This window comes from Carcharhinus amblyrhynchos, chromosome X (genome assembly GCF_965287045.1).
Source record: "Carcharhinus amblyrhynchos chromosome X, sCarAmb.v2.hapA, whole genome shotgun sequence".
NCBI lineage: Eukaryota > Metazoa > Chordata > Chondrichthyes > Carcharhiniformes > Carcharhinidae > Carcharhinus > Carcharhinus amblyrhynchos.
In genome coordinates, this window is record NC_137359.1 from 11,247,771 (window position 1) to 11,275,728 (window position 27,958).

The 27,958-nt window shown below is 42.4% G+C and overlaps 1 protein-coding gene across 2 annotated transcripts; it reads right to left on the reverse strand.

The window, feature by feature from the left end:
* Positions 1-17: 17 nt before the first annotated feature.
* Positions 18-27,902, reverse strand: pmela (premelanosome protein a). Of its 2 annotated transcripts, XM_080218019.1 has the most exons (12): positions 27,787-27,902; positions 22,630-22,764; positions 20,278-20,421; positions 18,560-18,700; positions 18,047-18,208; positions 10,065-10,496; positions 6,369-7,046; positions 5,867-6,022; positions 5,109-5,214; positions 3,694-3,899; positions 894-987; positions 18-241 (listed from the first exon to the last, which is right to left on the reverse strand). In XM_080218019.1, exons 1-12 carry the CDS (start codon positions 27,848-27,850, stop codon positions 79-81), a joined length of 2,481 nt encoding a protein of 826 aa, XP_080074145.1. In that variant the 5' UTR covers positions 27,851-27,902; the 3' UTR covers positions 18-78. The 2 variants fall into 2 exon arrangements, with proteins under 2 accessions (XP_080074145.1, XP_080074146.1); XM_080218020.1 differs by lacking the exon at positions 6,369-7,046 and having other exon boundaries at positions 27,787-27,901.
* Positions 27,903-27,958: the final 56 nt, after the last annotated feature.

A 27,958-nucleotide genomic window follows, 5' to 3' on the forward strand; every position in this document is an offset into this window, starting at 1 on the left:
AAAGTCCACATGTGCAATTAGGGTTCGTTACATTTTATTAGTAACATGAATCCACTTTCTTAATTCACGTCAAATGTCTCAGACGACACACCCGTGCAGCAGAGGGCTGTTCTCGCTAACTTTACTCCGTTGACAGCCGAACATATTTCTTAGGAAAATGTTCACAGCAGCCCTGTCTGGGATCCAGTCAGAATGAATCCTCGAAGGATCTTGCCGCAGTGGATCATACTCCTTATACTTCCTGTTGAGTAAGAGACAATAAGTAAAGTAGCTTTAAAGAAAAAACAACTTTGTCCTCTAATTTGCAATTGTGTAAGAACAGGACAATTTGAAAAGTGGGAGTGATGCTGGTTTCTCGGATTTCACCAATCAATCATTCTCTTAGGAGCATGTCACAGCTATGGTTGACCCACCAAAACCGAAACACTCCTTTATTTTGCAGGAAGGGTCTATGGTGCAGTGAGTTCCTTGAAATGCCTACCAGCTTTGAAAATCTTTGAGAAAACCAGTGGACAGTACATGTTTGCACTCAGAGAATCTTGGGCATGAATCAGCATAATCAGGCTTCCATTTTGAGGATGCCTGATACATAATCGTTCGAATTAGACCACATTTAGCTATTAAGTTAGAATAAAAGCTATAACCCTGAGTTTTTACACTTTATTTGGTTGTCATGATCTAAGTTTCAAAATAGACTACCCACTGATGCTGCTCTAGCCCCTGGACTCATTTGATTTGAATTCTGAACAACATTACTTCCCCTCATCTGCAAGCTACTTATTTTAAATAATACTGCTTCTGGGTTCACAAATCATAGAAATAGCAAGTATCTTCCAAACAGCGACTTATCCCTGAATTGGATCCTCTCTGTTGTGACAGCTGCACACACTAACCTGTAGGTAACAGCTACAACTCCAATGATACTTGCAATGAGCAACATCCCGACAAGTACCAATGCTTCTGTCGTATTTGGTGTCCCACCTGTAGCTAAGAGAAAAGTCTCTTTATTCATCCAAAATTGCAGTGATTTAATTCATTAATATGCAGAACATTGATGCCAATCTTTAAGCAAAAATGAAAGGGTTAGAAAGCCAACAAGATAAACATTTGGCTAGTTAGTTCAAGCATATTCCAAACAACAGCTTCTTTGCTCAAGTTTTGACCCTGACATTACTAATTAATTTTAAAGCTACTCTGCTTCGCAAGTTACATCAGACATTCAGCAGAAACTAAAAGCTACACAGAAATCAAACCTGAAGTTTAAAGCACTCTTTACTATGTACTTTGATGGATTAAGAGGGCAAAACTGGGGATAGTATGTACATAAGCAAATAGCTATGCAATATATTAAAGAAAATCTAACCTCTACGTTCACTTACTATCAACTGTTTCAGTTATAAACTCCTATTTCCATATTTATGACAGAAACTACCTGGGCAAAATAATCATGCTGTAATTGCACCCTTCTCTCTGGAAATGTTGCAGCACCACTACTGCAGACATGTAATTATGCAATGTCCTTCATAAATGTGGAAATATTAGTTTATCATGGAAATCTATACTTAATACAGCTGACATCTTTTGATGGCTGAATTTTGATTTCTATGTTTTTTGAGATGATTCAGATGCAAGGTCAGTGAAGAGATAGTAGAACTTCATTATTTAGTTGCATGATTCTCAAACCCCAGTTAATAGTAGTTAATTAAATTTTCCATCTGTTATAGATAGAGTAGAAGAAAAGTATGTCACATATGTAGCAACATGTGAAAGCATATGATTAAAACAAAGGAAATTACAGTACAACTCACATCTGTGTCCCCTGAGTTACATCAGTGAACCCTGGTTCAGTTATTGTCCCAGATTCTGACCCCTTTTCCTTTATGTTCTAAGAGGACGTCAGCTGAAGTGAATCATAACTCCGGCCCAAATATGGACAACCCTAGATCAGGAGCACTCCCTCAACAATCACCCTCACCTGAGTTCAAGGCAGCAACTTCACACAGACACTTATTTTGGGTCTACGAAAGTGAACTACATCTCCCCCAAAGAAAGCGACAATTAAGAGATAGTACTTTTTCCCAGATAGCCTGTTAACAAATTTGTTGGCCAAGTTATAATGATCCAGATATAAGAGTCCTGAGGTCTGTACAAAAATTGTATCTTCCAGCTTACAGAAAATACAAGGGAGGTGGGTTCTTATATTGCATTTAGAAGACCACAAGATACATTAACTTTACCAAATTACATACAAGTTTGATTACTAAACTATTTAACATGCAATACACTTTAAAGTGGATAGGTACATCACAATGTTAATGACTAGAAAAGATTTAAAAAAGTCTTAGTTCCAATACAGAATCTAATAAAATTTAAAAAAATACAATGCCACGCCTAATATCAATCTAAGAATACCCGTTCGTATTCAAAGTAATGTTATACTGAATCACCAAGTAAATCAGTTGTTGCGACAGTTGGATAGAAAAGCTGTCGGCAGTGTGGTATCCAACGCCTCAACAACTGGAGAAACATTGAGGGGGTTCCCAGTACCCTTCTATAATATTTCTAATTTTCTGAAAGGAAACTGGAACAGTTATACCCTTTTAAACCAGATCACATCATTCTTTAGCAGCAATGGGTGTTTCTCTTGGATTAACCCCTCCTCCAAGTTGTGTCCTTACTCTTCGCTATGATTTAATTGTTTAAGTTATTTTATTATCCACGCTATGAGCCTGATATATGGTCACTATTTCTTAAATATGTCCTTAATATCTTTCCTGTTTACCTCCAATTGTTTATATTTTTATATAAGTGATTATTAACTTTTAATTGAGGAATAGTTTTTTTTAAATCTGTTCTAATTTGCTGAGGTAAGATCTAAGAATATCTCCTGAATAGATAAGGAGAGACAATACCATCATAAAAGCTTTTAAAGTTCTTTTAGAAATGACTTTAGAGCTTTTTCATATCTTTCATTAGTGTGAAGAGAACTGGAAAGGCCCTGATGTTACTTTGTGCATGATACAGATCTGTTGAAACCAAAGTTGTCAACTAATGCTGCATATGCTTTGAGGCTGCTGGGTAAAAATGGCTATACTTGAATATGTGTCCACTGTCTCTATTCTAAAGTATAACATCCTAAATGCATCTGAATTCTACCAATTTATTCATGTCTTTTCTTCACATGGTGACCATGGACTTCCATTGGATTGGTCAGTGATTATGCTTGGCAAAGTATTGCAGTGGTTTGCCATTGCCTTCTGTAGTGTGGCTGATTAGGAAAGTCTGCCACTCTTACTGCCTGCCCTCAGGTGTACTGGAAGGATTTACAGCCTGATAACCGATCTGTTTGGCCACATTGTGCACACATTTTCCACGGGCATCAATCCTGGAGTGGGACTTGAACCCAGAGTGAGTGGCCCAGAGCTAGGGATGCTGTCACTGCGTCACAACACCTCCTTCCTCTGACCCCACTTCACCTAATAAATTACACTTGGTCTTCACTCCATGGTATTAATAGTCCAAACCCAGTAACTTCTCAGCTTCTTAGCTATTTTGACTGTCCACACACCAGAGCAAATAAAAATGCACTCCCAACTCTGTTAGTCATATTCCAGGTAGATTGCATTATTTATTAATATGCCCAAGGGTTGCATTATATTCACTCACTTTGCTACACAATTTGAACAGACTTACTTGGGTTCACATCAACATGAGCACTAGTAACAGCCAAGCTAACTGCGTTTGTCATGGAGACATTTACGCAGTAAGTTCCAGAGGAGTTGAAGAATTGGCGAAGGATAAGTTGACATTCATCAGCAGGCAGCACTTCACTACAGTCAGTTTGCTGAGGATTTACGCAGTCTGCATCCAAGACAACAGTGCAAATCTCACTAGGGAAGCTGGGAAAAAAATTACAGCATTTAAAACGGTACCTTTTCAGTCGCTGCTTCATTGTACTATAATGGCACAATGAGAACAAATTTTAAAGGCAGCTGCCAGAATACCACAAGTGGCCTACCAAGAATTGGATTAAGAAGGTCCAGCCTTCTCTGCATGTAAGAAGTTTAAAAAGATTGAGTTTGAGCAGATGCATTTGCCACATCAAAGCCACACGTCCTTGGTCAGAATGCAGGTGGAGAAGGAATGCAGTTGAGATCCATGATTATGCTCAAATACGAAAATAGAAATTCTGCTAGTACAATGTTGTCATGAAGTTTACACAAAATGATCTCAGGAGATTCGGGTACATCACAATTGTCTATTCTTCCATCATATGGTGGGAGAGAACTACACTGGAGGGACCCTCCAAAGCAGTGCTCTGCCAGTCTACAGAATTGCAAGCACCTTTATACACTGACAGTCACGTGCACAGAATATTGTTTAGATTACATGGTGCACAGGCAAGGTGTCTCCTGGCTTAGGCACTATCTGTTTTTCCCAGAGGCCATGCTTAATCTCTGTCTCAATGGCTAGGATTCTCCGATGTCGCTATAGTGAATGGAGTTTTGGCTGAGTGCCAAATTCTCTGTTCTCACTGGTAGTGTAGTGGGGCGAACAAGATTGGTGAATACTTGCCAATGTCTGTTCCTTCTGCATAAACAGCCACAGCCTTGCATTGGGATGTTTTGCTAACTCAACTCTGTGAGGAGCACAAGGCTCGTCTGGGAAACCCATTCTACTGATATGAGCTTGTTGTGTGGTGAAGTTTCGTTGGTGTAAAGTTGAGTGCCTACGTAAACATGTAGCTAGTGATGTCTTTTACTCCAAGTGCATGAATATTGGTTATAATCCCTCTTAATAAATTCATATCAGTTGAATTGGTTTTTAATTCCTAACAATAGCAATAACCGTACGGCTGGCATTTCAAATTTGGCAGGTTGTTGGCAGCAGAAATGTAGCCAAGATCAATTTTCTTGCCAACTGCACCTTTAAATTTTTTTAATTCAACAAGTACATACCTGGAATATGTATCATACTTGAAAGCTCATTGTCCCCTTAATTCTTTCATTTGCTGCCTTCTAGTAACTGTTTACACTGTTCTTGAAAGTATTCAAAGCTATTAGTTTGTTTTAAATAAGAATCGTAATGAAAACTCTTATACATTATACCTTCCCTGGCAGGTCACTGTGAAATCCACAGCATTTTGCTGCATCTCTGCCACAGAACCTGGCACCACATTTGATATTTGCACAATTTCCACACTTTCAATGCCCTCTGAAAGAAAGAAAAAGCAAGGCAAACTGTTAAGCCAGTAACAGTTGATCTCATCAGCCTTTCCCACAATATCTTACGAATGCAACTCTGTTTGATCTGCATGGTAGCAGAGAGGTGAAAAATCCAATTCATCAAAGTTATCGTGATAGGTTTGAGGCCAAGGGCCACCCAACAACATTAGCTGATATTAGAGAAATGGCACAAATGTAGGCTTGGGGAACCTGTCCTATTACACAGATGCAATGTAAATATCAGTATATAATGATTGACATTGGTTCAATCCCTTATCTACATGATCCATTGATAGCTCTATTATTGTTTTCAGCCATTGGGGCTGATCTGTAGTTTGACTCTTCGAAGCAATTGTACACTGGAATGGGATCTAGAAGGCACAAGCACAATTTACTGATTGCTGTTTGATTTATTGAGTGTATTTCATTACTTAGTTTGTTGTGCAGTAAACAGATACTTGGTGCCGTCCTATAAGGAGTGCGAATGAGAGTGTCTCCCTGAGCAGTTTGTGTACCCTTTAAAGTAGTAGAGCACTTTGCTTTCTTTAGAATTTATCAGCTTGACAGTCTTGGAAGCTGTTAATTTTGGTCAATACAATATCTACTTGTTAGTGGAGATACTTGTTAGAGGGCTTACTCACGGACTACATTGATGGTGGTGCTGAAGGTGCCATAGCGGTAGATAAGGCAATTATCTGCTGGATCTTCAAGAGCCTGTCGTTTCACGAGCATCAGTCCTTCATTTACGTCCAGAGCAGTGCTCCCATTCTCTGGAATCAACATTGTGGCAGATACAGCTGTAGATTTAGTTAAAGAGCAGCTGATAAACCAATAATATGGCCATTACGCTCATACATATACAGGTTGTGATCATATTCCAGAGAATTCCAAGAGCACAAACAAAACTGCAAATATTTTCAATGTAGTTAAGAAAGAAACCCAAAGTTGCAGTAATTTCAGACCTCCAGTTTTCCCATTTCCAGTTGTACCGTGCTATTCAATTGGACTACACAAAAGCAAACATAATTTCAACTAATTGTCGCACTGGTCTAAGTCAGTCAAACCCAAGATGCAAATTTATACAAAAATGTGCACTGCAGATTAGATAAAATCTCCAAAAAGAATAGCATATGGAAGACTTACTGGTTGATTGTTCTGAGACGGAGGATGCCGCATTTATAGCATCATCAGAGGCCAGGGTTGCCGCATTTATAGCATCATTAGAGGCCAGGGTTGCCGCATTTATAGCATCATCAGAGGCCAGGGTTGCCGCATTTATAGCATCATCAGAGGCCAGGGTTGCCGCAGTTATAGCATCATCAGAGGCCAGGGTTGCCGCATTTATAGCATCATCAGAGGCCAGGGTTGCCGCATTTATAGCATCATCAGAGGCCAGGGTTGCCGCATTTATAGCATCATCAGAGGCCAGGGTTGCCGCATTTATAGCATCATTAGAGGCCAGGGTTGCCGCATTTATAGCATCATTAGAGGCCAGGGTTGCCGCATTTATAGCATCATCAGAGGCCAGGGTTGCCGCAGTTATAGCATCATCAGAAGCAAAGGTTGCCGCAGTTACAGCGTCATCAGAGGCAGAGATTTCTGCATTTGTCATTTGTTCTGAGACAGCAATTGCTGCATTTATTGCGTCATCAGAGGCAGGGGTTACAAGACTGATGGTGGAAGAAGAAACTGGAATTGGGTCTCCTGTGGAAGTGGGGATTATGATTGGCTGTTGCGCAGAAAGTGGTACAGGGGAATCAGACACTGGAGTAGATACAGCTACAGGTCCAACTGTTGGTGGCTGAGAAGCAGCTGTATTTCCTATGAAAAAAAACAAAATGTAATTCTAAAGTCCATATTCTTTGTCAGATGTACCAGGCAGAAATCAAGTTAATTTGAAATTCATTACTTGGGTGTTCAACAAATTACAATGGTCTACATTCAATCCCTTTAAAAAAGACTAGGCTCTCATTAGTGATCTTGTGAGCAAATAGTTGAATAAATAAAAGTTATTGTCCATATTAAGTATGAAACAGAGTTTTTAATGTGAGATAATGTCTTGCACTGTTTAATAGTTCAGGTCTGTTTTTATTCATTCATAAGATGCGGGCATCACTTGCAAAGCCAGCATTTATTGCCCATCTTTAATTGCCTTTAACTGTGGGCAATTCAAATCCAACCATATCACTGTAGGCCAGACCAGCTACAGTTGGCAGGTTTTCTTCCCTAAAGAACATGAGTGAGCCAGATGGGTTTTTACAACAATCAAGTAGTTTCGGGTACATTATCTCAAATTTAGCAACCTGGGGGCCGGATTTCAGATATTGCCATATTTCGAGTCAAGCAATTCGGGCTGTTAGAGTTTGGGTCAAACCGGGTTGAGTGGGATCATTTGAAGTGCGAGTTAGAGTGGTGTACAAAGCCAATATTAAACCTGGAGCCACACTTGACCAACGCAGTGCCTAGCCAAATTTCCCAGGTAATTTTTTTTTAATTTTCTCAATTAAAATTAATGCATGGAACACTCTAAAAATCTCTTGTTTTCAGATAACTCCAGTTTTGGACAGCCAGATTTGAGCTACTGCACTTGTAATTATCTTTTTAGTTCCAGATCTATTTTATTAACGAAATTTAAATTCCCCGGCTGCTGCGGTAGGATTTGAACTCATGTCTCTGGATCATACAAACATATGTACATATGAATTAGAAGTAGGAGCAGGGTGTTCGGGCCCTCACGTCTGCTCTGCCATTCAATAAGATCATAGCTCACCTGTTTGTAACTTCAACTCCACTTTCCTGCCTACCCCTGATAACCTTTACCCCGTTGTTAATCAATAATCTATCTAGCTCTGCCTTAAAAATATGCTTTCACTGCCCTTTGAGGAAGAGAGTTCCAGAGACTCACGACCCTCTGAGAAAAAATATTTCTCCCCATCTCCGTCAAGTGATCATTAGTCTAGACTTTGTATTATTTGTCCAGTAACATAACTACTCTGCTAATGTTCCCCAGCTAGTGAGCACGGGATCCTGCCACCCCGTGGTTTTGTCGTGTGATGTTTTAAACACTTATGTAACTTTTCCTTCAATTATAAAGTATGATCCTTATTCAATGTTCCAATATGCTGCAGTACACATTTTAGTCACACCTACCAATACTAGTTGTCAAACTGAAAATTGACAATGCTGATTTTGAATCTGGAAATAAGACTGCAGTGGCATTATAGAGGACTGTATTTGCAACCAACCATTCTCATGTCAGTATATCCAATATCATCAATGCTGGTATTGCAAATAAACCATTACCGTGGAGTTAGTAAGTTATAACTATTTGGGAAGTGTAGTAGAAGAGCAAAGAGGACATTTATCTGTTGTGGTACAAGAAAAGATTGCTTGCGAGTATAAGTACCTTACAAATATTTGAGTACCCCAGGTGTTGAATAACCATAAAGTTACCTGTTACTCATGCTTCCTACCAAGCAAATACTGAGCTAAAGTTATCCGTTTTATTTGAGAAGAGAAAGAAAACAAAGACAGCCAGACAAATTTTGACAAGTCACAGTCAAATTATGCTTCCAACTGTCCAAAGACTTTATTCACAATCATTATGAAGTCAGGTTTATTAGAGTGTTTTCCTCACCATTTAAAATACTGAGTATGGGGGAAACTCAACAAAAACAGCTTGATTGGAACAATATCCAGTTTGACTACATCATGTTGCAATCTTTAGCTAGCCAAAAAGATGGCTAGATATATTTAAAACCCTGAAACATGGCACCACTGCTGAGAAACTAATTGACTGTCTTAAGCAAGCACGATGCACAATAGTTTGATCTTGTTGTTTCTGGGCAGAACTAAGATCATGATTGTGTGAAATAGGAGCAGTGGATTATTCGAGCCTGCTACACCATTCAAAGATTGTGGCTTTAACTTCACTTTCTTGCCTATCTCCCATAATCCTCAACCTTGAATATATTCAATGACCTAGCCTTCACTGCTTGCTGGGGTAGAGAGCTCCAAAGATTAATGATCCTCTGAGAGAGGAAATTCCTTCTGTTGTTGTGACATTGGTAGCTTTGGAGATAAATAAAGATAACACTTCAAAATCGCAACAGATAAATTCCATATATAGTCTCACTCACCAGGGCTATTTCCTACTTCCACATTGATAACATTGTCCATGTCTGTCCAAGCCTCAGCTCATCTGCTGCTGAAACCTTCACCTATAGCATGGTTACCTCTAAATTCAACCATTTCTAATTCTTTCCTCACATGCCTGTATCTTCCATAAACTTGAGGTCATCCAGACCTCTGCTGCTTACGTCCTAACTCACATTAACCCATCATTCCCTGTGCTAGCTGATTTACATTGGCCCCCAGTCTGACCACACATTGTTTTTAAAATGCCTATCCTTGTTTTTATTTCCAGGGCCTCACTGCTTCCTATTTCTGTGAGCCCTTCCAGTCTTATAACCTTCCAAGATCTCTGAGCTCCTCCAATTCTGGCATCTTGTACATATCCAATTTTCACCTCTCCAGCACTGACAGTTGTGCCAACAGCTATCTGGGTCCAAAGCAGTGGGATTGCTTTTCTAAACCTCTCTGCTTCTTTGTCACTCTTTCTTCCTGCAAAATGCTCCTTAAAACCTACCTCTTTGACCAAGTTTTTGGTCATAATTTTCCATCAGAAGAATTTGAATCTGGACCTTTTAGAGCCAACTAATGGTTTTCCAGATTACTATTGGTTTTACTCAGCTGCGAAAAGTATATGTGAAAACTACAAGTGAACTATAAACCATTTCAGCTTCTATCCCAGTGCTTATTATCCTGGGTTGCTCCTACCTGTAGTAACTTCCTGTGCAGTAGGCTCACTATTAACCGAGGATACAATCAGATCTCGGGTCGGAACAGAGGATCCTGTGCTAGGTTGAGGTGATGTGGGGTCAGCAGTTATAGCTGAGATCACTGAACTTGAATTCTCAATAGTTGGTTTGGCTATGCTGCACATAGTTGATGGGATGGCAGCCTGGAGGACTACATGTGGATTGAATGGTCCTGTTGAGAGGTAGGTGTGTGTCACTGTATGGACCCGGGAAATTAGGGTACCACTTCCATCTCCGAAATCCCAGGAGAAACTGACATCAGCATCTTTTAAATATAGGCTAGGGTCGTGGAGTTTAATTCCAAATAGAATAGCCCGGTTCTGTATGAAACTGTTGTCGGCATCATTGAGATCACTAATCTGGGAAATCTCAACAGAAAACGGAATCTGGTCTGCATGGAGAAAGAAAATCAAATTAGTGCAAGATTCAATGCAGCAGTTAAAAATTGAATATTGAACAACCAGGTTAAAAAGGCACAAGAATGTCTAGTTGCCAATCCATAAAAACCATTCTGTCAGATGTAGAAAAGGATCAATTCACTATATCAACTTGCAAACTTCATTAACATTTTTACATGAAAACCATACTTTTAAAATAAGCCACATTTACTCAGACTTTACTGGACACGAAAAACAATTAAAATCCTGGGAACATAATGATTGTACCCCCTCACCTCTGGATAACATAGGAAAAGAGGATCTTATTTCATCATCACCCACTCTGAATAAAAGTCATACACATACATCCCAAAAGAAAGATGATTCTTTGGCATTGATGATGTGAAGTATCCACATCATCAGTGCCAAAGAACATAATACTTTGGGTTCAAATATATGATTTGGTCTGTTTTCCTGATGGAACTGTACAGGGTACTGTTGCAACTGTACAGGGCACTGGTGAGGCCGCAGCTGGAGTACTGTGTGCAGTTTTGGTCGCCGCGCTTACACAAGGATATTTTGGCCTTGGAGGGAGTGCAGAGGAGGTTTACTAGGCTGATACCGGAGTTGAGGGGGTTGAACTATGAGGAGAGGCTGAATAAACTAGGCTTGTACTCGTTAGAGTATAGAAGAATGAGGGGAGATCTCATTGAGACATATAAGATGATGAATGGGATGGATAGGATAGAAGTGGAGAGGCTCTTCCCGCTCAGAAAGGACAGTAGGACTAGGGGGCACAGCCTGAAGATAAAGGGAGGGGCGCGGTTTAGAACAGAGTTGAAGAGGAACTTCTTCACTCAAAGGGTGGTGAATCTCTGGAATTCTCTGCCCATTGAAGTGGTGGAGGCTGCCTCGCTAAATATTTTTAAGACGCAGGTTGATAGGTTTTTGATAGGCAAGGGGATTAAGGGTTATGGGGAGAGGGCGGGAATGTGGAACTGAGACACGACAGATCAGCCATGATCTTATTGAAGGCGGGGCAGGCTCGAGGGGCTAGATGGCCTTCTCCTGCTCCTATTTCTTATGTTCTTAAATGTAAAGGCTAATTTTCCACAACCATTGCAATTAAGGCTTTTTACAGTATTGCTGGATTAACCAGGATATTGGCAACCCCCATTTTTCCATTTCAGTTTGTTTGAATAATTATTCAGAACTGACAATGTAGCTTTGACCTTGTGCAGGGAACATGTCTAATTTAAGAAAGTGAAAATCTAGCCAGTGGATATAAACAAGGATGTGCAGATTTAAATGGGACAAATATTTCTTTCCGCTTCAGAGTGGATTGCAGATATTGGTTAGCCTCATCCAAGATTGGATATGGGAAGGGGGTGGTAGCAAAATGGTTGGCATCAGTGAAACAAAAGGAGGCAGAATCCTACAGGCTTTTATAACATTCATCTTCATAGAAGAATCATAGGTTCCCTACACCACAGAAAGAGGCCATTCAGTCCATCAAGTCTGCATCGACCACAATCCCACCCAGGCCTACCCCCCATATCCCTACATATTTACCCACTAATCCCTCTAACCCACACATCTCAGGACACTAAGGGCAATTTTAGCACGGCCAATCTTTGGACTGTGGGACGAAACCGGAGCACCTGGAGAAAACCCATGCAGACACGAGGAGAATGGGCCTGATTTTACCAATCGGAGACTAAGGGACAGATCCGGACATAAAACGGATCCGAGCCCAGAATCCTTGTTCCAGCACGCCTATACACTTTTTGCAGGTTCCGGTCTGGTCTGCGCTGTGGGCGGGGCTTAGCGCTGCCGGAACGATCAGAGCTCTGAACTGCGCATGCGCAGTTCAAAAAAGATCTGAAACAGCGCGCCCAGGCGTGAAAGACAAAACCAGCAGAGAGAGCCAGAGGGGAGGGGGGCTGGGGAGGGAGGATGAGCCCCTCCCCGATCAGAAACCGCCCCCCCGCCCCCGGGAGGCAGGCCCCCCTGCCACGATTGGAGCCCCCAGGAGGCAGGCCCCCCCCCACCCACTTCAGCAGAGCACACCCTCAGCCTACCTGGATTGCTGCTCTCCCTCCACCATCCTTCTGACCTGCACTCGTTGATGTGGAGATGCTGGTATTGGACTGGGGTAAACACAGTAAGAAGTCTCACAACACCACGTTAAAGTCCTGTTGGAAAGTCCTGTTGGAGTTTAACCTGGTGTTGTGAGATTTCTTACTGCAGTCGTTGGACAGCCTGCAGCACCTTCCTGCCTTCCGCTGTTGTCTGCCAGAGGGAGGGGGGGGGGGGGCTCAGATGGATCTCTGGCTGGGGGGAAGGGGGGGATGGTAGAGGATGGGGGGAGGATGGACTCGGGAGAATCTCCACCACCTCCACCCCCCACCAGAGATCCATCTGAGCCCGCCTCCCACTCCCCCTCCTCTGGCAGATGCCAGCAGAAGGCCAGGAAGGTGCTGCAGGCTGTCCAACGACTGCAGTAAGAAGTCTCACAACACCAGGTTAAACTCCAACAGGACTTTAACCTGGTATTGTGAGACTTCTTGCTGTGTTTAACGAATTTATTGGATTTCTATGAGGATGTGACTGGTGCGGTAGACAGAGGGGAACCGGTGGATGTGGTGTTTTTAGATTTCCAGAAGGTGTTTGATAAGATGCCTCATAAAAGGTTGCTTCAGAAGGTTAGGGTGCATGGAGTTGGGGGTAAGGTGTTAGCGTGGATAGAGGATTGGTTGTCTAATAGGAGGCAGAGAGTTGGTATCAATGGGTGCTATTCTGGTTGGCTGTTCGTGACTAGTGGAGTGCCGCAGGGATCGGTGCGGGGGCCTCAACTGTTTACCATTTACATAGACGATCTGGAGGAAGGGGCTGAGTGTAGGGTAATGAAATTTGCTGATGACACGAAGATGAGTGGAAAAGCAAATTGCGTGGAGGGTGTGGAAAGTCTGCAGAGAGATCTGGATAGGCTGAGTGAGTGGGCAAGGACCTGGCAGATGGAGTATAATGTTAGCAAGTGTGAGGTTATCCACTTTGGTAGAAATAATAGTAGGAGGGATTACTATTTAAAGGGTGAAAAGCTGCAGCATGCTACGGTGCAGAGGGACCTGGGGGTCCTTGTGCACAAATCGCAAAAACCCAGTCTGCAGGTGCAGCAGGTGATCAGGAAGGCGAATGGGATGCTGGCCTTTATAGCGAGGGGGATAGAATATAAAAGCAGGGAGGTCTTGCTGCAACTGTACAGGGCACTGGTGAGGCCGCAACTGGAGTACTGTGTGCAGTTTTGGTCGCTGCATTTGCGAAAGGATATATTGGCCTTAGAGGGAGTGCAGAGGAAGTTCACTAGGCTGATACCGGAGATGAGGGGGCTAGCCTATGAAGAGAGACTGAATAGACTGGATCTGTACTCGTTGGAGTTTAGAAGGCTGAGGGGGGATCTTATAGAGACGTATAAGATTATGAAGGGGATGGATAGGGTAGAGGTAGAGAGATTCTTCCCGCTTAGAAAGGACAGCAGGACTAGAGGGCACAGCCTCAAAATAAGGGGGGGTGCCGTTTAGATCGGAGTTGAGGAGGAACTTCTTCACTCAAAGGGTGGTGAATCTCTGGAATTCTCTGCCCGTTGAAGTGGTGGAGGTTACCTCGCTAAATATATTTAAGTCACGGGTAGATAGGTTTCTGATAGACAGGGGAATTAAGGGTTATGGGGAGAAAGCGGGAAAGTGGAACTGAGCCACTTCAGATCAGCCATGATCTTATTGAACGGCAGGGCAGGCTCGAAGGGCTAGATGGCCTACTCCTGCTCCTATTTCTTATGTTCTTATGTGTTTACCCCAGTCCAATGCTGGCATCTCCACATCAATGAGTGCAGGTCAGATGGATGATGGAAGGAGAGCAGCAATCCAGGTAGGTTGGGGGTGTGCTCTGCCGAGGGGTGGCCTGCCTCCTGGGGGGGCGGGGGTCTGCCTCCCGGGGGGGTGTTTGATTGTGGGGGGACCAGCCTCCCAGGGAGGGTGGATTGCGGGTGGGTGTGCTCTGCCGACGGGGGCTTGCCTCCGGCGGGGGGGGTCTGCCTCCCAGGAGGTTCGGATCGCCGAGGGGAGGGTCTGCCGGGGTGGTTCGCGAGGGGTCTGTGAAGGGTGTTCGAGGAGGATGGGCTTCGGAGGTTCTCCTGCAGAACAGGAATCCACTTTGGATTTTTATTCTGCAGGTTGATAACAGCGCGGATCTGAATCGGATCAGAAGATGGTAAAGTGGGATTTGGGGGTAGAGATGGGCACACGGTTCATTAAATCGATTTAAATGCATGTTAATACATTTAAATTGTTGGGCCGCCCGATTGGGGTGTGAACCAGATCTGCGCCCAAATCGAGTGTTGGTAAAGGCACAATCTGCTCGAATTCGGGTACAGATCGCGTTACAGGCCCAACGCCTGAATTTACCGCAATTTCGCACCCGAAAATGGCAGCAAATGTTTGGTAAAATCGAGCCCAATGTGCAAACTCCACACAGACAGTGACCCAAGCCGGGAATCAAACCCAGGACCCTGGAGCTGTGAAGCACTGCTACCGAGCCACCCCAATCTTGTACAACTGGTTTGCAAGTGTGTTCTCTTAACATAAGAACATAAGAAATAGAAGCAGGAGTAGGCCATCTAGCCCTTCGAGCCTGCCCCGCCATTCAGTAAGATCATGGCTGATCTGAAGTGGATCAGTTCCACTTTCCCACTTTCTCCCCATAACCCTTAATTCCCTTGCCTATCAAAAACCTATCTACCCGTGACTTAAATATATTTAGCGAGGCAGCCTCCACCACTTCAACGGGCAGAGAATTCCAGAGATTCACCACCCTTTGCGTGAAGAAGTTCCTCCTCAACTCCGATCTAAACTGCCTCCCCCCACCTTATCTTGAGGCTGTGCCCTCTAGTCCTGCTATCCTTTCTAAGCGGGAAGAATCTCTCTACCTCTACCCAATCCATCCCTTTCATTATCTTATACGTCTCTATAAGTTCCCCCCTCATCCTTCTAAACTCCAACGAGTACAGACCCAGTCTATTCAGTCTCTAGTCTAACCTACCACACTGTATAGATCATGGGCATATATTGCTGAAATTCTCTGATATCATTCACCCCATCATCGCTGCCAGCAAGAATGGAGAATTTTGCACTCAGTCAAATTTCCATTCACTAGAGCGGGACTTGAAAGTCTCAGCCGTGGGCAAGATCGGAGAATTCCGGCCATATGTTTCAGGACTACCTGCCCTTAATGCAGTTTAGCTCATAAGGCCATGAAACAGAGATAAATATTCCACAAATAGCCAAATTCATATATAAATTACCTTGTGTCACAAACATTGCTACAAGTGCAACACCACAGATAGACTAGAAACCGGACTGGCAATGTTTCTTATTGTTTGGAAACTTGGGTGGAATTTTTCAGCCATTCATGCTGGCAGGATTTTCCGGCCCCATTGCAGTGAACGGAGATTTGGCTGAGCACCAAGTTCTCCATTCCCGCTTGCAGCAGCAGCAGGCCGTGAATGGCCAGAGAATTCCTGCCGAGGACTCTAAACTTAAATTATTGTATTCTAATGCTGTGTTTTCTCTTGCTTCTAATTTTCTTTTCTAATTTTCTACTTTGAATTAACTGGTTGGCCAGAATCGTAATTGTCAGCCAGGCAGCAGGAGAATAGGAGGCATCTCATACCATTTTTATTTCCAGTGAGTTTATCAGCAGTATAGAAGCTCTTTTGTTCATTTGAAGCACACAGTATCAAAAATCATGCATACAAAGTCATTCTTCAGTTAACCTTTGTGTGAAAAATTGCTTCCTGATTTCACTCCTGCATGGCTTGGCTCTAATTATTAAATTATGCCTTCTCATTCTCAATTCCTCCACCAGAAGGAAAAGTTGGCTCTGTCAAATTCCTTTGTCATTTTAATTACCTAAATTGGATCACCTCTAAACCTTTCAAATTCAAGGTTTGTTCTCCCAATTTAACCTGCCTTTGAAGACCGATATCATTCTGTTAAATCTGTAACTCATTAATATGTATGGTGAAAACCTGAGACACCAGTACAGATTTCTAGGGAACATTACTTGTTACGTCCCACCAATTCCCTTTATGCCTCCTACCCTATGTCTCCTACTTTGCAACCAATTACTCAGCCATTTCACAGAGTTACTAACAATTCTCCGTGCATTTAATTTTGCTAATTGCTTGTGCAGAACCTTATCAAATACCTTTGAGATGTCCATGTAATAAACATTTATAGACATTCGCCTGCCTACCATACTGGTAACTTCTTCACAAAGTTCAACTAGATTAGTCAGACATGACATACCCTTCACAAATCCATGCTGACTCTCTTTGATCAGCTTATACTTGTCCAAATGTTCAGTCATTCTCTGCAGAACTTTACGGCCTCGCTCATCCCGAAACCATAAAATCCTGCCCAAGGCCAATGGATCTTTCCAAGGTCCGCTCCTCGCCCACTCCAATTCCCGTAGCAGGCAGGACAGTAAGATTCGGCCTCTGTCTCTGATGGTGAATTTCAGTAACATCTCTGTGGCTGACAGGTCTGTAGTTACTTAGTTTCTCCTGCCCTCTTAAATAATGGAGTGACATTTGCAATTTTCCATTCTGAAAGCACAATTCCTGTATCAAGAACACTTTGGAAACTATGACTAATGCAACTGCAATTTTTTCACCAATTTCTTTTCATTGATGTGGCAGAAACAGTAGGGGTGAGATTTTCTGAGGGGGGGGGAGAAAATTCAACCCTAAGTCTTGGAAATTTATCTATCCTATTATTTTCTCTATTCCCTTTTTAAAATTTATATTAAATGCACTAAGTTTTTTCCTGTGACTTTTTTTAGGATCCCTTGGAATCTGACCTCTTCCTTTACTGTGCACTTGGTTACAAAGTACTCATTGAACAAGGTGGGAGAGTGGAGGTGGGGGGACGGTAGGGAGGAAGGGGGAGGGGGTAGGGGGGCTTTATTGGAAAGGCCAGCATTTATCACCAATCCTTGGTTCATCTTGAGAAGATGGTGATGAGCCTTCTTCTTAAAGCCCTCCATTCCATTTGAAGTCCTACCACAAGGCAGTTATGAGGGAGTTATAGGATGTTAATCAGTGACGATGAAGGCATAGCAATATACTTGCTTATTAGGACATTGTGAAACTTGGAAGATAATTTGTGATAACTTTTTCCTATATATCTACTGCCTTTATCTGTTTAAGTGGCAGATTCTAAGTTTAATTTGCTAGATTTCCACTTTTCCATGTCTCCTACTTCATTTGTTGACCATGGTTGGTTAAATGCACAAATAGAACCATTGCCTTTTAGAGGCTTGTATTGGTTTTGTGTTGCACCAAATACTCCTTTGAATACTCCCCACTGTATGTCTGTAAAAGCTTCCAGGGGCTCCTGTGGCTGAAGATCAATGTGTATTTATTGAATTTCCAACAGCTAACTTTCAAATACAAATAAACCACATACTTTGTCAAATAGTTTCAGTAGCCAATCTAGCTTCTTACCTGTGATTGTAAATTGTGAATTAGCTCTGCCAATTGGAATGAATTTCTGATGTCCACGGTAATGATACACAGTTACCTCCATGGTATAAGAACCCAACGGGACATCTGCTGTGTCAACAATCACTAGAGAGGAAGGACCATCCACAACCTGTTGGTACTTCCCTGGAAGGCAAGTCAAAACAGAAACTAATATATCAATTCCTTATGGCACACCAGACATCATGTATCCAACTATCAACTTCAGAGATATTGAGCAGTTCATTCTTCCCACCTTCCCAATGAAAATTCCAACAAGATTCCTTTATCAAAAAACATTTATGTAGCCAAACAATTATCAGCCGAGTGACTAATTAAAAATTACGTGATAAATAACCTAGCCTCAGCTTCACTGCACTGTACATGCAGAGCTCATCTCAAATGCTCAACCTTCCTTGCTATCCTGTTAAATTATAGAAATGGAGATTTAGGTTCATTCCTTCTTAAAAAGCCAAATAAAGTAAATCATTCATATACCCAGTGTTTGCCACACAAAGATAAATTTGGATCCTTTCTTCTTCGCGATCCTTGGAAGGGGTCTTCCATCCGGAAACACCTCATCACTGTTCTGCCATGTATCATTGGGATACACTGACTCACCAGCAGTTACTTGTGTACCTGTAGGACACAAACGGACAAGTTTGTGTCTGTCATACATAAATTCATACAAGGATTGGGATTTTACACATCCATGCTCCTTACGCACACAAAGAATGCATTGCAGGAAATTTCCAGCCCATGCTTTTGCAACCATTTGTTTCAATAGCCTGAAAATTAGAACCTCGGAAGGGGCTGGAATTTCCACACATTCCTCATGTGCAGCAGGAATGCTGAAGCAGAAAATCTCAGCTGCTTGAGCTGAGTTGATAAGAATTGTATCCACATTAAAATTGGCATGAAATCCTTGAAATTGGAAGCTTAAACCTTGGTGTCTCAGAGATATATTTTGACACATAGCTTTATTCCAGAGAAATAAAAATATTTAACCTTTGTGTGGCCAGTATCTATATAACAGATTGGGAGTACAGATGTCCATATAACTCTCTGCTTATAACTCACTTCCCATTTAATTGGTGAGTAAATTCTTGGAAAAACATTAACAGTGCAAACTTTTAAATATAAACTCCTGATAATTCTAATTTAAAAGATAGACTTTGCACTCTCAAATGGGGCAGTTTTATTGCTGAATTATTTGTTCTTGTTCCTGGAGAGATTTAGAACTTATTGAAGTATCCAGGTTGAAATTCCGAGCAATAAAATTTAAAGCCACAGAATATAGGAACTGGAATATGACATTCAGCCTCTTGTGCCTACTCCGCCCTTCCATTAGATCATGGCTGATCTGTATCTTAACTAAGCCTGTTTTGATTCCATTTAATAGCTTTGCCTAACAAAAATCAATAAATTTTAGTTTTAACATTTTCAGTTGACCACCAGCCTCAGTCAGCTTTTTAAGGAAGCGTTTCCCAGATTTCCCAGACTTATTCTGTGGAGAAGTGCTTTCAGACATCACCCCTGATCAGCCTAGCCCTAATTTTATGTTAATGTCCCTATCTGGACTCCCCCACCAGAGCAAATCTCTTTCTACTCTATCAAATGTTTAAATCATGTTAAATGCCTCAATTGGGCGAGGTTGATTGGCCATGCTAAACTGCCCCGTAGTGTCCTGGGATGTATAGGTTAGAGGGATTGGGGGGGGGGGGTAAATATATGGGGTGATGGGGATACGGTCTGGGTGGAATTGTTGTTGGTGCTGACTTGATGGGCCAAATGGCCTCCTTCTGGGTTTCTATGATTCTCTCTGTCTTCTATACATCTGGGAATACCTGCCTGGACTATGCAACCTATCCACATAAGGTAATCCTTTCCGCTTTCATTATCATTCTGATGATTCTGCACTTCAGTCCTCCCACCAATGATCTGCAACCCACCACTGCTGGCAATTAATCGCCATACTGTTGTTTACTTTGCGATCTCTGACTATTTTTAAACTTGGGGATTTCCTGCACTTTGGGTCTTACCCCTTCATTTTCTATACTCGAGGGAACACAAGCCTAGTTTATGCAATCTGTCCTCATAATTAAAGTCCTCATATCACTCTGAAAAGCTAAGCCATTCCAAATTCTGCCAATGTTTGAAATGCTACTGGTCGCATCAGCCCCTGGGTGAACGATTACCACCCTTTTCATCCTTACCATTCAAAGTACAGTTTTCAGCCCAAACAATCTCACCATCATGGATGGTCTGATTCTGAGGGAATTTCAAGTTAATGTAGAATGTGGCTTTCGCACCAGTCAAGGTGGGGGCATCATTGTTAACTTCAAGTGAAATTGGTCCTCCTGTAAACGAGAAAGAAAAGTGTAACACTTAAGCGCTTAGGTTATTAAAAAGTGAGCCTGTAAATTGTCCACAGAGCTTGGTTACTTATTCCTAGACCAAGGAGTAGCTGTTCAGGCTTTATGCAAACAGAATGGATCGTAATCTTCATGATACTGTTAATCCATGAGTTCAAGGTGGTTACAGCAAGTGTTCAAAGAATTAACAAAATATCAGCATCCATATTCCTTGGCTTCAGAACTAATATTAGGCATTGTGCATTGGTTACATAAGGTGGTGTTGTGGCACAGTGGGTTGCGCTCCTGTCCCTAAACCAGAAACTCCGGGTTTGAGTCTCATCCCAGAACTTGATGGCCAAGGAAGGCGCATTCATAATGCTGCCAAACACGTTGGGTATCAACCTGCAAATCCTTCCAAACACACCAACTGGTAGGCAGTAAGAGTGGGAGAGACTCCTGGTCAACCATGCTTGATGCAGAATGGCGCCCCTCAAGCTACAAGGTCCTGGCAGCCTGTTCCAGGAAAACCCCTTCAAAGTCTGCCTTATGCACCACTAGGTGCAGGAAGACAAATAACAACAATGCATTGAGTTCAACATCTAGTTGTTAGAATAGGATAAATTGATCTTGGAATTGTTTACATACTAACAAATGAACTTAATTCCGCCCTGGTGCATAAGAACACAGAGAAGGGAAGATGTTGCAGCTACAAGATAGTGTCTAACCCAATATAGAAACTTAACAGTGGTATTAAAAATGTATAAATCTTCTAGGGATTGGCACCCAGGCACTGCCCAAATGGCAAGCTGGCACTGCCCACTGGGCACTGGACACTGCCAATGGGGGGTGGGGCCACGGGGCTTACTTGGGGGCCTATTTGGTTAGTGGGAGAGGTGGAGACCCACTGCCACCTTGCAATCGGGACTGGTGTGGGGGGAGAGAGGGAGAATGGCAATCAGGACTGGCCATCAGAGTGGGGAGGGGTTGGTGCTGGTCATTGGTGGGGAGGTTGGGAGATCAGGGCTGGCTGGAGGGGGGGTAGGATTCAAAGACATTGGGGCTGGTCATTGGGATCGGGGGAGGATCGGTAATATTCTGGGGGGGACATGGGGCCTGCCTGGGGAAATGTGGGGGCCAACAATCAGGGGGTGGGGAGGTCAGAAGGCCAGCAGTCGGGGGTGGGGGGGGTTGCAGGGCTGGTCAGCAATTGGGCTGGCCAGCAATCTGGAAGTTGGCAATGGTGGGCCCATTATGCATGCGGCGATCTCTGCTCTGACAGTTTGGCGCATGCGCAGTGACCCACTCAGCGCTATGCTGTTAGCCTCTCGGGCAGGAATAGGCCCTATTTTCCAAAGTGAATCCCGCTGAGGCACTCTGCAGTGTTCAGAGTATCGGAGATTCACTCCGGTAGGTACGCTAACAAAACCTGCGGGATTTACTCCCATTTTCCAGCACATTGGGAACTTAGAATTTTTTTTGGGAGAATCCAGACCATAGGTTTTAAGGATAATTTTGCAAGTGGAGACGTACAGAGACAGGGAGGATTAAACAGGGAATTCCAGAGCTTAGGGCCTAAACATCTAGTGGGATCGGTTATGGGATGAAGGAAGTGAGGATGCAGAAGAGGTCGGAGACGCAGCAGTTCTTGGAGGTTTGTGGGGCTGGAGAAGGCTACAGAAATGGGGACGAGTGACAGTGATATGGAAGGCAAGAAGAGGGCGCACAAAGGAAAGGGAATTCAAATGAGTCAAGGCAGAGGGATTAAGGGCTGGAACAACCACTCATTGGCCATTGAGTGAGGTGGGCTGCTGTGGATGGAAAATGCAATGGAGAGTATAAAAGGAGAAATAAGGTGAAATGGCCGCAAATCTCCGATCTCACAGGTCCCGCTACTGCAGCCAGTAAGAACAGAGGATTTGACATTCAGCCAAATTTCAATTCACTGCAGCAGGACTGGAGAATCCCAGCCATGGGCAATGTCTGAGACGTCCAGCCAGCATGTTTTATGTAATGATTCAAGATTGAAGGAGCTCTGTCATGTGAAGAATTGCACTGGTTTCCTCTAGGTCCTGTAAGGAGGGAATAATTCATGAAATTCTAATGGGTTCAAGCAAACTTCACCGTAGTATCCTCGTATCTACTAACTTTCACGAATCAATATAATTTTGAGATATTCAGCAGATGTAAGGTATTCCAGTCTCACATTCTCACCTTTCCAACAGTCATGCCACCTGGAGTCCCCAGCCTTCCAAATGGGATAAAGATCAGAATTCCAGGACTTGTAGCCAGTTAACCGTCGAGGAGAAGAGTTCTCTTTGTTCCTTCTGCGTCCATCATTAGGAGACCCTGTCGAAAGACCAAACCACAAAAAGGTATTCAAGCCACAGTATTCTGTACTACACTACTTTACAATTTAATTCAGTGGAAAATGACCAGGGTCCATTTTGTTTGCCTTCTACCATCCCAGTAGTCGTATGATCCAACAGTAATGGAATTGTTGACTAATAATAGCAATCGATCTTTCTCAATTTGTTCACAACAAACTGAGACAAGAGGCAAGGAAAATCTTCCTGAAATTCACACCCCCTGCCAGAATAACACACACAATCCAAATATTGCTCTTTTTTGATGAAGTGACCCCTAGTTAATTTTAATTTGAAATTGTTCTGCATTAGCAAAGGATTTTCTTTTGATTATTTTCATTCTTTCTCAGCTCTGAGGACATTGGTTCCCACAGTTTATGTGTTGAGGATTTTTGCCTGAAGAAGCATCAGGCTGTTTGGTTTGAGGCATGTGACAGGTTTCATCTCCATACACTGTGATGCAGTGAGATCCCTCCTGAGAACATCTACATCACATGCCTCTCAAAATCTTCAATCTCGTTCATGTGACGGTCAGCTGAGGAACCTAATCCCTGCCTGTTAAGGGTTAGTGAGGCCCTCAAACCAAATACCAAGTAAGTTTGTGCTTTTTTTAGACATTTCATTATGCTTCCCATTTAGCTGTTAGCTCCAGAAAAGCCGTTAGATTATTGTCCAGAAAAGCTGCAAAGTCAGGTTGGTTTCAAGCTTGTTCTTTGTCTTACATCATTACTTTCCATGCTGGAGATTAATACGTAGAACACAGCCGACATATTAAATTGGACCATTTGACATTTGTATTCACCAAGTCTCCTGTAACAGTTTGTTTTTAATAATAGGGCAGCAGTACCTCACAGTGCCAGGGACTCAGGTTCAATTCCAGTCTTGGGTCACTTTAAGGGAGTTTGTACATTCTCCCCATGTCTGTGTGGGTTTCCTCCAGGTGCTCTGGTTTCCTCCCACAGTCCAAAGATGTGTAGGTTAGGTGGATAAGCCATGCTGAATTGTCCCTTAGTGTTCAAAGATGTGTAGGTTAGGTGGATTGGCCACGATCAATGAGTGGGGTTTCGGGATCAATGAGTAGGGTGGGGGAGAGGGCCTGGACAAGATACTCTGTTGGAGACGCAGTACAGACTAAATGGGTCGAATGACCTCATTCTGTACCAAATCCTTCTGTAAGGATTCTCTGAACTACAAAATGAAATGCTACCAAAATCACTCCAAATTAAGGGTGCCATACTGTGGGTAACTTTGTCACCTGTGTCTTACATTTTGAACTCATAAAGCTTTAAAATTGACTTTCAAAGCGTTCACAATAGGAGTATTTCAGGAAGGAATGGGAAAAATGATTAGATTTAACTGGTCACACACCAGCTGGATGTAAGTTTGATTTTATTTACTGTCTCATTAAAGTGTCTCCAAAAGAAGGGAGATCACAGACAGTTTACTAAAAATGGACTTTTTTCTCACAATACTCTTTGAGAAATTTCTAAAGACTTTTTGCACTTTATTAATATGTGCTGATGGGACCTTTCTAATGTGCTAATGGTAGTTTCTGACACTGTATCTAATTATCACTTCACTCTTTATCAGCAATGATTTCCAATTTCTTTAACTATTAAAGGCAGCAGTAGCATTCCAAATTTGCAAGACAATTAGTACAGTGAACTTATGAAGTCCAGACTCTTTTGCCTTGCCCGCCCATAAGATTCTGCCCGAGGCCGACGGAGAATGCCGTTCTGCAAACCAAAGGCGGTAAGATTCCAGCCTTTATTTCTGATACCTGCTGGAGCTTAATACATAGAACACAGCCTACATGTTAAATTGGACCATTTGACATTTGTATTCACCAAGTCTCCGTAACAGCTTGTTTTTAATAATAGGGCGGTACAGTGGCACAGTGGTTAGTTAGCACTGCTGCCTCACAATGCCAGGGACCTAGGTTCAGTTCCATGAGGGGCTAAATTTCTGGAGATAAATGGAACTAAAGTGGCTCCCCCAATGACTTAGGTGTACAGCTCAGTGAGATACTGAGATTCATAAAAATGAGGTCCTAGATTTGATCCCTGTTCAGTGCTGAGTAATTGGATTTCATCCAAAGTGGCAATAGGCACATTACAGTAAGCCTTGGTGACCCAGGAGGTAGCCCTGCCTTACCCAGCAATATTTGTGGGCATTGGCAGAGGGGAGTTTGGACCTAACTATGATTTCTCTCCCTCACTACATCCCCCTCCCCCGCCACCTCCCCCCCCCCCGCCCCCCCACTCCCTACTCAAATCCTCTGTCAAATACTTTCACATGTAACAATTGAAGTTTGGGTTGGATAGTAACCCAACAAGATGCCAGTACTTTCAACAGAGGGAAGAAAATTGGGAAGAGCCTGGGGGCAAATACAAATGGAACATCAAAAGCTTTGAAGGGAGAAAAAGCAGGAGAGAGAGAGAAAAGGGAAAAGAGAGGAGGATGGAGAGTGTGAAAAAAAACTAAGGGATTAAAAAGGGGTAGGCCAGGCTAGTGAAATAGGGAGGGGGCGAGGGAGTAAAATGGGTGCGAGAAAAGGGAGAGAGGAAAGTGGTGGGAGGGAAAGGAAGGAGTAAAGAGCAGTGAAGAATCAAGAAGAAAGGGGGAACAAGCAGGATGGTATAGTAGGCAGTTAAAAACAGGGAGGGAAAGAAAAAAAAAGCTTGAAAGAGGACAAGGAAAAGAGAGATGCACACACGTGTACGTACTTGGGCTGCCTGTAACAATGCTGTTGTGCAAATGGTAGCTAGAAATTGTACTAAGTTAACTTAAAAGTGATTTTCACACACCCTGTGGACATGGAAATGACCTTAACACCACCCACAGCAGAGCAGCAACTCAGTGACATCAGGGAGATTTCCTCTGTTCGGTCTGTAGTGAAATATTTGGTAGGTTCTTAGTACAAATGTTTAAGGCTTCGCTACAAATAATGAACAAAGAAAATGATTTTCTATTACCACCCAACCCAAGAGCAAATAAACTACACCCGCCCACCCCTCGGTGCACTGCACTGGAGTTGGATTATTCTACATTAGGCTACAGAACAACATCTCCAAGACAGAGAGGTCCTATGATTAAGAAAGCAAGTGTATACCAAACTGTTATATTTTAACATCAGGCTTTTAACTGAGTGTGAGTAATCCATTTGCTTTCTTATTTTAATTTACTACATAACTCAGCCCATTTGATTCTTTGGGCCTGCAAACCTTTTTCTGAGCAGTTGCATCTTACAAAGAAGTCTTTTCATTCTTGATGGTTGCACCTGTGGTCCAGGCATGAGGGGCAAAATTAGTCAGATAGTAATTTCGTTGACAAGGTAACAGTTTTGCTACATTCAGTTGAATGTAGCACTTATTCTCTACTGCTGCCAAAAAGCAACCTGTACTGGAGAAAAGGACAGTCAAAAACTTTCAACAGTTTAACTGAACAGAGACACAAAAATAAAAGCAAAATACCACGGATGTTGGAACCTGAAACAAAAACAGAAAATGCTGGAAAATCTCAGCAGGTCTGACAGCATCTGTGGTGAGAGATCAGAGCTAACATTTTGAGTCAGGGTGACCCTTTGTCAGACAGACACAAAAACACAAACCTCTCCGGCTGTTCACGCCAGCAAGATTCTCTGGCCCCACTGGCAGCGCATCCCCCGCCCTCAGGTTTTGTGGCAGCGTGGGGTGACATCAATGTGAAATCTCATTGACAGCAGCGGGAACCAGAGAATCCTGCCGCTAATGAACAGTCTTCCACCGCCGGGAAACACACGGCTGAGAGGCTGGAAAATTTCACCCATGATCTCTTTATTTCCGACATTACAAGAGTGACCACACTTCAAAAATAAAAGTAAGGTCAAATCGTCATAGTCCAAGATGGCCATAAGCTGCAGTCTCCTTTGAGATGGAGAGCTGACTGGTGGTGATTTAACCTGAGGATCACTACACCTCAGGCAAGGGGCAAAATTGAGAAGGCACAGCCTTCATATATTACCTCAGCCGGTCACAGGACTTGAACTCACGGTGTTACCATTACTGCATCACTAACCAGTACTCCTCCAACTGAGCTAACCCAACTCCCCACTTCAAAAGTACATTGGCTGTGAAGTACTTTGGGACATCTTGATGGCATGAAAGGCACGATATAAATGTAAGTCTTTTGCTTAGTCACAGACTGATATTTAAAATTTGAACAAGCAGATCATTAATTTTATTTTTGCCTTGCCAGTTTTATTCCTTGGGAGTTTAAAGTACTAATAAACAAATGTCTACTAAATTGTGAAAATAATAATAAACAACATTTTGTATATGAGCCACAAGGGTGAAAGTAATTTTTAATTAATGGTTGGGGAAGGGATTTAACTGATGACTTTTATACTTTGGGACCACAAATCTAAACTCTCAGAAAGTTATATTTAGCAATTAAAGTTGATGTAAGTGTCATCTGATCGGCAGCTAATTTACACTGAAGCAATTCGACTGACTGTAGCAGTTGGAGCTGTGAAACTAACAGTTTAAATACAGTACAGTACCAACACCTCTGAGTTGTTAAAACGCTCCTTTGCATGACACCTGCCAAAACACACTGCGAGTCTAATGACAGTTATATAACAGGAGGGAGGAATATCCTGGGAAAAAAACATTCTTCATAATATCAGCAACTCACTAAATCCAAAAAACATCCTTAAATCACCTTGGACATATATATACAAAAGTAAGAATATTTGTACATATGAGACTTCTTGTTTTAATAAAATTTCCTTTTCTAGTCCTGGAAAAAAATCTGTATTGTAATTAGAGATTAAACCTGAAAACAGCCATCACTCAAAAAATGTGTAACTGCTCTGTTTCCCCAGATGAAAACAGGAGTTTTAGAATTCCCTAGTATCAGACAAATCAGCAGTATAAGTAGTAATATAAATTATTGCAGAAGCCATTACACGTTGTACTGTTAAATGTTAAAAAAGGAACATTCTATTTAAGCACATTGAACTTACAGCTGGCAACCATGGGAGCAGTACAAATGATAAAAATCAAGAGCAACTGCAAATCGCTCCACATCTTTTTTCTTTCTTCTTCTTTCTTCCTTGCACAAACTTCAGAGATGAAGAGATCGAATTTTATATAGAAGCCACTTTTAAGCAAGTCAAAACCCATCAAATGAATGTA

Coding starts and splice junctions, on each gene's coding strand:
- pmela (XM_080218019.1), bottom strand. CDS start 27,850: ATGTGGAGCGATTTGCAGTTGCTCTTGATTTTTATCATTTGTACTGCT. Junction 6,023..6,368: donor CGTCTCAGAACAATCAACCA/GTAAGTCTTCCA, acceptor CTAAATCTACAG/CTGTATCTGCCACAATGTTG. Junction 988..3,693: donor TCATGTTGATGTGAACCCAA/GTAAGTCTGTTC, acceptor CTTTTCTCTTAG/CTACAGGTGGGACACCAAAT.